The sequence below is a fragment of the Narcine bancroftii genome, chromosome 6 (genome assembly GCF_036971445.1).
Source record: "Narcine bancroftii isolate sNarBan1 chromosome 6, sNarBan1.hap1, whole genome shotgun sequence".
Lineage (NCBI taxonomy): Eukaryota > Metazoa > Chordata > Chondrichthyes > Torpediniformes > Narcinidae > Narcine > Narcine bancroftii.
Window position 1 is genome coordinate 135,261,092 of NC_091474.1, and position 13,170 is coordinate 135,274,261.

General features: G+C 41.1%; 1 protein-coding gene across 6 annotated transcripts in view; it reads left to right on the forward strand.

Annotated features, from left to right (window-relative positions):
- The window catches only part of col19a1 (collagen type XIX alpha 1 chain), a 346,509-nt gene that overhangs the window by 36,173 nt on the left and 297,166 nt on the right, over window positions 1-13,170 (forward strand). For all 6 annotated transcript variants that reach the window (XR_011340316.1, XM_069886134.1, XM_069886135.1 and 3 more), the window contains exon 5: window positions 4,417-4,528. Coding sequence is in view for 5 of the 6 variants with exons in the window: in XM_069886134.1 (XP_069742235.1) it covers window positions 4,417-4,528 (112 nt within the window). In the remaining variant the exon portion in view is untranslated. The remainder of the gene's footprint in view (window positions 1-4,416; window positions 4,529-13,170) is intronic.

Sequence of the window (13,170 nt, forward strand, 5' to 3'; positions counted from 1 at the left end):
TTAACACATCTGATTTGTACCTTCGAGATGGGGGAAAGACTTTCAGTAGCTTTCAGGAGGTATGTCTCACAGCCTAATACATCCAGGAACTCATCTGCTTCTGTAGCTTGTCCAGTTGAGTTATTATGAATCGAAATTGAATATTATAAGCTAACATTCATACTTGATGGAAGTAAGGGCATTGATTAAATAACTGAGGGTGGTCAGGATGCAGTTTCTTGTGGTCTCGGATGGAGCAGTTCTTATAATACGTAGTGGTATACCCTGATATGATGCTTTCAGTAATTCACCTGTGAAAGTTATTCAGGGATGCAGGTGACATGCCATATTTCCTCAGGCTTCTGAGGAAGTAGAGGGGCTGATGCACTTTCTTTGCCATTACATCAATGTGGGTAGATCAGGACAAGTCACTGGAGATGTTTACACCAAGGAACTTAAAACTATCCACTATCTCCACCTCAGTCATGTTAATGCAGACTTGAGAGTGAGTTCCTGACCTCTTCAGGAAGTCTATAACCAGCTCCTTGATCTCACTGCCAGATGGTTCAAGATTCAAGATTCCTTTATTGTCATATAATAAAGGCTGATCTGACATCTGTGATGCTGTTTGTAGATGTGGTGTGATTGAGGTCGGAAAGGTGTGTTCCACTGGCCCACTGACCTCAAACTCAAAATTTGTGTGTAGTGTACATTGAGCTCATCCATGAGGGATGCACTGTTGCTTGCTATTCAGACTGGTTTTACTTCACTCCTATCTGTATACCCCTGGTGGTTCAAGATTCAAGATTCCTTTATTGTCATATAATAAAACACATGTAATATTACACAAAATTGATTTTACTCTACCATAAAGCAGTGAAAGATTCACCATAATCAGAAATAACCTGGCACCCCTTATAGTTAGACAAAGAGAAGAAAAAGAGAGGCCCTCTGGAGTCACTGAGTGTCCATGGGTTTGCCTTCAACAGTCCCGTAGTCACCGCAGCTACACAGACTTCAGACCAAACCATCAGCAATCTGAGCTCCAGATCCAAATGTCCGGCATGATCAGGAGGCCTTCATCCTCCTCGGGGCCCTCTTGGATCCCGATTCCAATACTTAATACCCCTTCAACCAGTCTCCAGCAGACCGTAGCCTGGTATGAGTCCTTTGACCACAGTTGTCAGCAGCCTGCAGCCTGCATGGTTCCCTTGCCTAGAGTCAACAACAGCCTGTTGCCTGTGTGTTCTTCAGCTGCAGACCTCCTCACTAGTCCGCCGCCATGGTCACCATCCCGTGGATCATCTCCTGTGCTTCTCCTTCTCAAATGAGGTGTGGTCTCTCTGCGCCAGTCCACTGCTTCCCCTGGAGTCTGCAAGCCCTCAAGGCTGCTGCGACACCATGATTTTGGGTGCAGACCCCGTGGTCGCAGGATTTTAAAATAAAACACCATAGGCTACTTTAACAGGCTGTTTCTGATCTTGTTGGTCTCCCCCTGATCATCTCCCCAACCAAGTACCAAAACCATGGTTTCCTCACTGATGTGTCTCCTCACCAATGCTTATCTGCCAGATTATCCTCTCTTTACTTATTCCCTGATCTTTCAAATGAACATATAAATTATGAGTAGCTCTGCCATTCAACAAGATCATGAAGTTTTAAAAGCTTGTGGAGGGAACTGGACCAGCTGGAAAAATGGGCTGAAAATGGCAAATGGAATTTAATGCAGACATGTATGAGTTGTTGCATTTTGGAAGGACAAACCAAGAAAGGCCGTACACGGTAAATGGTAAGGCACTGAGGCGTAAAGAGAGTAAAAGAGGTGGGATGTTTTGGTAAAGTTGTATAAGATATTGGTGAGGTCAAATTTGAAGTAATGTGTGCAGTTTTGATCGCCTAATTAAAGGTAAAGATAAAGGTCACGTAATGCTACATGTAGAATGTAACATACATGAAATTCTTTTAAATTTTGTCGACCGTAAAGCAGACAGAGTTGCCACTTTGTCCAGTGCCCCTCACAGAAACCTACAGCACCTGGTGACATAGGCAGTCTCCCCTCCAAGTACTGACCAGACCTGAGCCTGCTTAGCTTCCAAGATCAGACAATCTCAGGCGTATTCAGGCTATTAGGCCTGGCTAGGATGGTGGCATCCATGGCCAGCAACCCAGACTACAGGGTTTGTGGGCTCTGAGGAACCAGTGGGTTGGTGGTTCAGGGCACCAGAGTGGGAAACTATTCCCTTTCCCATCAAGAAGGAAGAACCTGGGAGAGGTCCTTACAGGGTAGAAGACCACATCAGCAAACCAGCACGGGGCTCGGTGGCTGGAGGACTCACACCAGGGTGCATGCTGCAGGAGTCTGTCTTGTGGGAATGAAGTATCAGGACTAGGATTCATGAGGGTGCCACTGGTGAGCAGGGTTCCTGAAGAGCCTTGGGCATTAACAGCTTTGTGATATATTGGAGATATATTGGAGTGAAGAACCAGAGGGTCAAGGAGGATGACTTGGATGCCTGGAACTCTGGTTCACCATTAGAATGAATATTGCAATAGAGGTTAAGAGAGCACAGGAGACTGTGGCATTGGAGGAGGTGATGGGACCGACAGACACTCAATGTTTCTGAAGAGACTCTCATTTACTTATCTTTCTCATCTCGAGAGTAGCATTGGACTTCTGGTACCTCTTTGTGTTCCTTTATGGGCAAACAAAAGTGAACACTTTTTTGTTTGTGCACATGACATTAAAGGAACCTTGAATCTGGATGGATAGTCAAAATCTTTTTCTCAGGGCAGCAGAGTATAGAAGTAGTGGGCAAAAGTTGATGAAGAGAGGAAGAAATTTTAGAGGAGATTTGTGAGTTTGGTTTTTCACACAAAGATTGATAAATATCAAGAACAAGCTTCCAAGGAATTGGTGGAGTTGGATTGCTGTGTTTAAAAGGTGTTTGAGCAATTTCTTACATAGAAAAGGGTGAGAGCAGTGGTTCTCAATGCTTTTCTTTCCACTCACATACCACTTTAAGTATTCCCTACGCTATTGGTGCTCTGTGATTAGTAAGGGATTGTTTAAGGTTGTATGTGGGTGGGAAGAGAGGATTGAGTATCACTGCTCTAGACTCAATTGTCATTGAAATATTTTGCTTGAGAAAAATAGTAATTGGTCCACTTCTTTGGAGTTATGAATCCATGCACATAACAAGTCAATTTGGTATAATTAAAACAGTGGTTTACAAACTTTTTCTTATCACTCACATACCCCCTCAAGCAATTCCTTACTGATCACAGAGCACCTATGGTATCGGGAATTCTTAAAGTGGGATGTGAGTGGAAAGAAAAAGGTTGAGAACCACTGGGCTAGAGGAAGAAGGATCTAATGCAGGCAAATGGAATTACTAGAGATAGGGATCACTATCAGCATGGACAAGATGGGCTGAGAGCACCCATTTCTGTGCTACATTTATCTGGAATTCTATCATTCTCTGAACCTGAGGATGGGACTATTCATAGAAACATAGAAGATAGGAGCAGGAGTAGGTCATTCGACCCTTTGTGCCTGCTCCGCCATTCAACGAGATCATGGCTGATCTTAACGTTCAGTACCCTGTCCCCGCCTTCTCTCCGTAACTTTAATACCCTTATACTGAAGAAATATATCTAATTCGCTCTTAAATATATTTAATGAACCTGCCTCCACTGCCCTCTGTGGCAATGAATTCCACAGATTCACCACCCTCTGGGTATAGAAATTCCTCCTCATCTCGGTCCTAAATGGTTTGCCTATTATCCTCAAACCATGGCCCCGGGTTCTGGATTTTCCCATCATTGGAAACATCCCATCTGCATCCATTCTGTCCAGTCCTGCCAGAATTTTATAGGTCTCTATGAGATCCCCTCTCAATCTTCTAAACTCCAGGGAGTACAATCCCAATTTGCGCAATCAATTAGGAGAAGAGAATAGGTAGGTCACATTTGCTTTTCTTGGGACAATGGGGGCTGAATGAAGAGGGGAGGTCCTGATAACGTTATATAAAATTATGAGTGGCATAGATGGTGTTGATGGTAGGAACCCTTTATCCATATGTCTAAGATCTAAGGGCATAGGTTTAGGGTCAGGGGTAAAAAGTTAGGATGAGATCTAAAGAAGATTTCTTTTTCACCCAGAATGGTTGAAATGAGAGTTCATTGCCTAACAATGTGGTGGCAGAAGGTATCCTCAATACATTGAAGTATTAACATGAGCATTGTAGCAGAGAAGGCTATGGACCAAGTAAAGATGGATACCTGATGGTCAGCATGGACATGGTGGGCCAAGGGATCTGTTTCCATGCAATGTGGTTCTTTGTTTTTGTTTCTCATATTTTGTTTTTTTTGGCAAAGATGTACATGCTCTGTGTTTATCCTATAATGATTGGAAATTGCTTCTGGTTTATATTTCAGGGTTTGATCTGGTGCAAAGGTTTTCACTGGCACGCTCATCGACAAGACATAAAACCTTCCAAAGTTTGCCACTTATCAGAATGGGGAGAAAGATGTCCATCAGGCAAACTCAGTAAGCACTCTATTTTTTCACTCCTTTAATTTGGTATTTGTTTGAAATACTTAACTGGCCTTTACATAGTGATATGTGGATAGTACTAATTATTCATTACACCAATGTTAGTGCACCAGCATTGTAGCACTACCTGACAGACCAGAAGTTGAGATTAACAGGCTTTAATCACTATGTTTACAGGTATCTCTTACATGCTGTTGGCCTGATTCCAAGGCAGTACTGAGGGAGGGGATTGGACAATACCACCTTTATTAGGAATCCTGAAGGGGAGGAGTTACAGTATCAGAGGGTAGCCAACCTTTACAATGCATGTATTAGTGTTCCACCACATTTATCCCTTCTTTTAAAACAAAGTCCAGGGGAGTGGGGTGGGGTGAAGTGACAAAGTCCATTCAGAGTTTATTTACAGGTCCAGCCTGTCCAGTAGTTTCGTCCATCAAACTGACCGTTGCAGTGCCGGCTTTGGCTCCTGTGCAGTGCTCTGTATGACGGGCTGCGATTCAGATGACCAAACAGAATCAGTTGGGGCTGAGTCATGGGGGGTGTGGGTTGGGGTTGGGGCAGTGCAACTGGGTCCAATAGTGAGTTCGGACACCCAACTGTCTCCCTTGTAATCATAGGGGGAAGGGGGCGGGTGCTTGTTGGTTGACCATGGGGGTGGGTCAAGCGAGTATCTCAATTGTGGGAGGCACCAAGAGATTTGGCAATGATGCACACTTTGATGCGAGTGAAGGCCGCTTGGGCTTCTGCTGACGGGGTAAAGGTGGTAATTTTTACCAGAGGGTGGGCTTTCTCTGCATAATTAAGGACCCATTGTGCATAATATGAAAAGAATCCCAGGCATCTTTTCAGGGTCTTGAGGCTGTGGAGGAATGAGAGCTCCAGCAGAGGCCACATATGCTTAGGTTCAGGTCCAATGACTCCATTCTCCAGCACACACCCTAGCATATCCAGACATGAAGTGCAGAAAATGCATTTCTTCTTGTTATACCTGAATTTTAGGGCTTTTGCTGGAGGAATTTTTGCAGGTTACCATCATGATCTTGCTGGTCATGGCCACAGATGGTCACATTGTCCAGGTAGGGGGCTGTGGCTTTCAATTGGTGGTCATCCACCTCCCTCTGGAAGACCAAAACCCTGTTCATGACTCCAAAGAGGACCCTGAGGAAATGGTAGAGGCAGCTGTCCACCTTAAATGCCATGTTTTGGGCTGTCCTCTGGGCATATTGGTAGCTGGTGATAGACCGACTTGATGTTGATGGTGGAGAAGACCCGGTACTGGGCAATCTCTGGGGTAGGCTTCCAAGAAGGTGAACTGGTTGATGGTCTACCATCCTATGCTTCTCTCCACTCTTTACCACCACCACCTGTGCTCTCCAATGGCTGGTGCTGGGCTCTATGATGCCCTCGGCCAGGAGTCGTTTAACCCCAGCCTTGATAAAGGCTCTGTCCTTGAGGCTGTATTGCCTGTCTTAGTGGCCACAGGCTAACAGTCAAGTGTGAATTTTTCAAAAGTTGGGGGGGCGGTGGTGGGACCTGGAGGGTGGACATACTAGAAGTTGTGAGCTATAGGCGGTGTCCAGGTCGCGGATTGGCTGTGTTCAGGGAGACAGACAGGTGGCTTAAAAGTTGGTTATTATGGACCATGAGAGAGGGGGTAGGGGCCATCATATTCCAACAGAATACTTCTAAGTTGGCATTGAAATTCCAGGCCCAGTTCGACTGGACATATGTCCAGCAATATCGAGCAACTTAAAATTCTTGTACTTGGTGCCACCCACGGTTAATGTTACTGTACATCTACCTCAGATTTCAGTCAAGTGGGACTTGAAGGCCAACGAGATTTTACACTGGCCTGGGGTCACTGTAAGGGAGCACCACTGTGCAGTGCCCGGGTGTATAAAGCTTTTGGTGCTTCCTTTGTTGAACAAGCAGTTTGTAATGTGGCATATACCTCAATGTCCATGGTGGACCTTACTAATTGATGTGGGCTACTTTTGTCCAAAACGATAGATGCCAGTGTCAGCTCGTTGTCCGCCTCGCTGTCGCTGTTGCATTGGCAACCTCCAAAAGTGCCTTCCCCCATGACTCACACACAGTCACCACTGGAAGTAAAGCTGGAACTGACACTGGCCTAGGCCATTGTCCCTGGGTTCTTGGCGTGCTATTCTCCGTGACAGGAAATGGAGCTGGAAATGACGAGGTTTGGGACCCCGTGTCCCAAGATGGCAGCACCTGTGCTCCCAACGAGGTGGCCGCGTTGTTGGAGAAGTAAGCCTCTGACTTCTGTTGGGCTGTCTCTAGTGATTTGCCAAGCTTGACCATGTCCTGCCAAGTCTGATCGTCCTTCTCCACGAGCATTTATCTGATATGGTCGGACCTGAAGCTGGCCACACACGATCAGCTTCTCCTGGTAGTCAGCTGCCATAATGTAAGTGCAGCCACAAACTTGCACCAGCTCCCGCATGGCCCGAATGTCTTCATCAACAGACTCACCAGGTGCTTGTTTTTTTTTTGTTTTTTTTTTAATTTTTATTTTTCACACTGTGAACCATATCAATCAAAATACAAACAAACATTTCCCTCTTGAATATACACAGTGTCATTTTCTCTCCTCCCTTCCCTCCCTCCCTCCCATCCCCCTCCCTACCCACTCAATGTTCAACGTATAAAATACAATAAACCCATTAAACAATGTCATCACACAATGAAAATAAATAAGAAAATTGTATCATCTACTTTTACACACTGGGTCAGTTCATTTCGTCTTCTTCTCATTCTATCAATTTAGGGGGTGGAGGTCCGCGGTAGGCCCTCTCTGTTGTGTTCCATGTATGGTTCCCAAATTTGTTCGAATACTGTGACTTTATTTTTTAAATTATATGTTATTTTTTTCCAATGGAACACATTTATTAATTTCTATGTAACGTTGTTGTATTCTCAGGCTCTCTTCTGATTTCCAAGTTGACATTATACATTTTTTTGCTACAGCTCAGGCTATCAAAATAAATATTTTTTGTGCTTCATCCAATTTGAGGCCTAATTCTTTACTTCTTATATTTACTTAGAAGAAAGATCTCTGGATTTTTTGGTATGTTGCTTTTTGTGATTTTATTTAATACCTGATTTAGATCTTCCCAAAACTTTTCCACTTTCTCACATGCCCAAATTGCATGCACTGTTGTTCCTGCTTCCTTCTTACAGTGAAAACATCTATCTGATATTGTTGGGTCCCATTTTTTTTAACTTTTGAGGAGTGATATATAGCCTGTGTAACCGATTATACTGTATCACGCGTAACCTTGTGTTTATTGTATTCTTCATAGTTCCAGAGCATAACTTTTCCCATATTTCATTTTTTTTATCTTTAAGTTCAAATCTTTTTCCCACTTTTGTTTGGGTTTATAGCTTATTTCCTTATTTTCCTTCTCTTACAGCTTAATGTACATGTTCATTATAAATCTCTTAATTATCATTGTGTCTGTAATCATATATTCAAACCTGCTTCCTTCTGGTAATCTCAGTTTGTTTCCCAATTTATCCTTAAAGTAGGCTTTCAGTTGATGGTATGCAAACATTGTACCATGAGTTATTCCATATTTGTACTTCATTTGTTCAAATGTTAATAAATTATTTCCCAAAAAACAATTTTCTATTCTTTTAATTCCCTTTTTCTCCCATTCTCTAAAGGAAAGGTTATCTATTGTAAAAGGGATTAGCTGATTTTGCGTCAATAATAATTTTGGTAGTTTGTTTTTTTCCTTTCTAAGTGAATCTTCTTCCATATATTGAGTAAATGATGCAGTACTGGTGAGCTTTTATATTGCATCCGCTTTTCATCCCACTTATAAAGTATATGTTCCGGTACCTTCTCCCCTATTTTATCTAGCTCTATCTTAGTCCAATCTTGTTTTTGCCTTGTCTGATAAAAATCTGATAAATACCTTAATTGTGCTGCTCTATAATAATTTTTAAAGTTTGGTAACTGCAAACCACCTTATTGCTTGTTACCACTCTGTTAATTTATCTTTTTTTTGTGAGGTTTTTCAGTTGGTTGTTTTTCCAAACTCTGTTGTGTAGTCTTCCAAAGGCGCTATTTGCCTTGGCGAGTCTGTTGTCTATCTCGTTGTCGATCCTTGCATCCGATGAAATGGTGCAGCCGAGATGGGTAAACTGGTTGACCGTTTTGAGTTTTGTGTGCCCGATGGAGATGTGGGGGGGCTGGTAGTCATGGTGGGGAGCTGGCTGATGGAGGACCTCAGTTTTCTTCAAGCTGACTTCCAGGCCAAACATTTTGGCAGTTTCCGCAAAACAGGACATCAAACGCTGAAGAGCTGGCTCTGAATAGGCAACTAAAGCGGCATAGTCTGCAAAGAGTAGTTCACGGACAAGTTGTTCTTGCGTCTTGGTGTGAGCTATACAGAGCCGTTGTCATACCCACACTCTTGTTCGGCTCCGAATCATGGGTCCTCTACCGGCATCACCTACGGCTCCTAGAACGCTTCCACCAGCGTTGTCTCCGCTCCATCCTCATCATTCATTGGAGCGACTTAATCACCAACATTGAAGTACTCGAGATGGCAGAGGCCAACAGCATCGAATCCACGCTGCTGAAGATCAAACTGCGCTGGGTAGGTCACGTCTCCAGAATGGAGGACCATCGCCTTCCCAAGATCGTGTTATATGGCGAGCTCTCCACTGGCCGCCGAGACAGAGGTGCACCAAAGAAGAGGTACAAGGACTGCCTAAAGAAATCTCTTGGTGCCTGCCACATTGACCTCCGCCAGTGGGCTGATATCGCCTCAAACCATACATCTTGGCGCCTCACAGTTCGGCGGGCAGCAACCTCCTTTGAAGAAGACCACAGAGCCCACCTCACTGACAAAAGACCCCAACCAACCAATTTTCCCTTGCAACCACTGCAACCGTGTCTGCCTGTCCCGCATCGGACTTGTCAGCCACAAACGAGCCTGCAGCTGATGTGGACATTACCCCTCCATTAATCTTTGTCCGTGAAGCCAAGCCAAAGAAGAAGAATTTATCTAACACTATCCTCAGTTTCCCCCCTTTCCATAAAAATTTCCTTATTATTCTCTTTAGTTCATTGAAGAATTTCTCTGTTAAGGGAGTTGGCAATGATTGAAATAAGTATTGTATCCTTGGGAAGACGTTCATTTTAATGTCATTTACCCTCCCTATCAATGTTAATGGTAATTCTTTCCAATGTTCTAAGTCTTCCTGTATTTTTTTTATTAATGGCTGATAATTTAATCTGTGCAGGTGTCTTAAATTATTATCTAATCTAATACCTAGGTATCGGATTGCTTGTGTTTGCCATTTAAATGGTGATTCATTTTAAATTCTGTATAATCCGCATTACTCATTGGCATCGCTTCACTTTTATTTGCGTTGATCTTGTACCCCGATATTTCTCCATATTCGTTCAATTTCTTATGTAGTTCTTTTATTGATGTTTCTGGTTCTGTTAAGAATACTATGATATCATCTACAAATAAACTAATTTTATACTCCTTCTCCTTTATTTTTATCCCTTTTATTTTATTTTCTGTTCTTATCAGTTCTGCCAATGGTTCTATTGCTAAAGCGAACAGTGAGTGAGATAGTGGACATCCCTGCCTAGTTGACCTACTTAATTTAAATTGGTTCAATACATATCCATTTAATGTCACCTTCGCCAATGGTCCATTATATCATGCTTTAATCCAATTAATATATTTTTTCTGGTAGGTTGAACCTCTGTAATACTTTGAATAAATAATTCCATTCTACCCTGTCAAAGGCTTTTTCTGTGTCTAAAGCAACAGCCACTGTTGGGATCTTATTTCCTTGAACTGCATGAATTAAATTAATAAATTTACAGACATTATCCGCTGTTCATTTTTTCTTAATAAATCCAGTTTGATCTTGTTTTACTATTTTTGGTACACAGTTGGCCAATCTGTTTGCTAATAATTTTGCTATTATCTTATAATCTGAATTAAGTATATTATGCTGGTGTTAGTGCATCCTTCTCTGACTTTGGTATTACTGTAATTATTGCTGTCTTACATGAATCTGGCAAATTTTGTGTTTCTTCTATCTGGTTCATTACTTCCAGGAGAGCAGGAATTAATAACTCTTCAAATGTTTTATAGAATTCTATTGGGAAATCATCCTCTCCAGGCGTTTTATTGTTCGGCAGCTCTTTTTTAATATATCCTGTACTTCCTCTATTTCAAATGGTTTTATCAACTTGTTTTGCTCCTCTTCTTGCAATTTTGGCAGTTCAATTTTAGCTAAAACTTCTTATATTTTATCATCTTTCCCCTCATTCTCAGTTTGGTATAATTGTTCATAAAATTCCTTAAAGTTCTCATTAATCTCCATTGGATTATATGTAATTTGTTTGTCCTTTTTCCTTGATGCCAATACAGTTCTTTTAGCTTGATCTGTTTTAAGTTGCCAGGCTAATATTTTGTGTGTTTTTTCTCCTAGCTCATAATACTTTTGCTTTATTTTCATTATGTTCTTCTCCACCTTATACGTTTGTAATGTTTCGTATTTTAATTTTTTGTCCACCAATTCTCTTCTTTTTGTTGCATCTTCCCTTGTTGCTCGTTCTTTTTCTGTAGTTACTATCTCCCTTTCCAACTGTTCTATTTCCCGATTGTAATCCTTTTTCATCTTAGTTACATAACTTATGATCTGCCCTCTAATGAAGGCTTTCATTGCATCCCATAATATAAATTTGTTTTTCACTGATTCCGTATTTATTTCAAGGTACATTTTAATTTGGTGTTCAATAAATTCTCTAAATTCCTGTCTTTTAAGTAGCATGGAGTTTAATCTCCTTCTATATGTTCTTGGTGTGATGTCCTCCAGTTCTATTGCTAATAACAGGGTGAGTGATCAGATAGCAATCTAGCTTTATCTTCAGTTTTCTTAACTCTCCCTTGAATATGGGCTGACAACAAAAACATATCAATCTTTGAGTATGTTTTCTCCCTTGGGTGCTGCCTCGTCCATTTCCTGCATTGATTTAACCATAAATTTGGCCACTTTATTCTTTTTGCTAGTCTTTTGTCATTTTATCAAACATTGAATCCAAATTGAGGTTAAAATCCCCTCCTATCAATATATTCCCCCGCGTATCTACAATCTTCAAAAAAAATCTTGCATAAACTTTTGATCCTCTTCATTAGGGGCATATATATTGATCAAATTCCAGAATTCTGAATATACCTGACACTTTATCATTACATACCTCCCTAGAGGATCTATAATTTCCTCCTCTATTTTGATTGGTACATTTTTATTTATTAATATAGCTACACCTTTGGCTTTTGAATTATATGATGCTGCCGCTACATGCCCAACTCAGTCTCTCCTTAATTTATTATGTTCCACTTCAGTTTGATGCGTTTCCTGCACAAATGCTATGTCTATTTTTTCTTTTTTCAGGAAATTTAATAGGCATTTTTGTTAAATTTGGTGATATATTCCATTAATATTTATAGTCATGTAGTTCAACATGGCCATCTCATATTCTGTTTATATCTCATTTCCGCTTCCTCACCACCACCTTCCCCCTTTTCCCCATTTTCATCTCTCAGTTTTCCCTTTTTGAACTCAATGTATGACAATACTTTTAAAACATAAAATACTTCAACAACTTCCACATCTAAAATTCCCTTAACCACAAATGTCCCCCACCCCCTCTCTGAATTGTCCCTTTCCCATGCAGGGCAACCACAACTCCCCTCTCCATTTGGATTGCGAACCCGCTCGCAAGCGTCAACTGATTTTGTAGTGACTGTTATTCTCTCCCACCCAACCCACTCCAGAAAAGACTTTTATCTTCACATATAATAAAGCTCACTCTCCCCTTACTTCCTTTCTTCCCTTTTCTTTCCCTTCTTTAGTTCTTACTTATATATTATTTTTACATCTTTATATGTATTTTGTCATCATTCTTCATTCTTTTTACATCTCTTCATCTCTCCTTCTGTCCTGCAGGCATTCTGCAAATTCTCGAGCTTCCTCCGGATCCAAGAACAGTCTGTTTTGCTCCCCCGGGATGAATATTTTAAGCACAGCTGGATATCTTAACATAAATTTATAACCTTTTTTCCAAATGATCGATTTTGCTGTATTAAACTCCTTCCTCTTCTTTAAGAGTTCAAAACTTAAGTCTGGGTAAAAAAATTTTTTTTGACCTTTGTATTCAATGTTTTTTTTGTCTTTTCTAATTTTATTCCTTGCCCTCCAGTATATTTTCTCTTGTCGTGTATCTCAGAAATTTCACTAAAACGGATCTTAGTTTTTGTTGTTTCTGTGGTTCTGTGTGTCCTTTCTGTTTCCATTCCTTACTGTATTTCTGTCATTCCCAGGACCTTTGGGATCCATTCTTTTATAAATTCTTTCATATTTGTGCCTTCTTCATCTTCCTTCAGGCCCACTATCTTTATGTTGTTTCGCCTACTATAGTTTTCCATTATATCCATCTTCTGAGTTAACAATTCTTGTGACTCTTTAACTTTTTTGTCACTTTCTTCTAATTTTCTTAAGTCATTCACTTCCATTTCTACAGCCATTTCTCATTCTTCCACATGTTCTAATCTTTTCCCTATTTCTGTCTT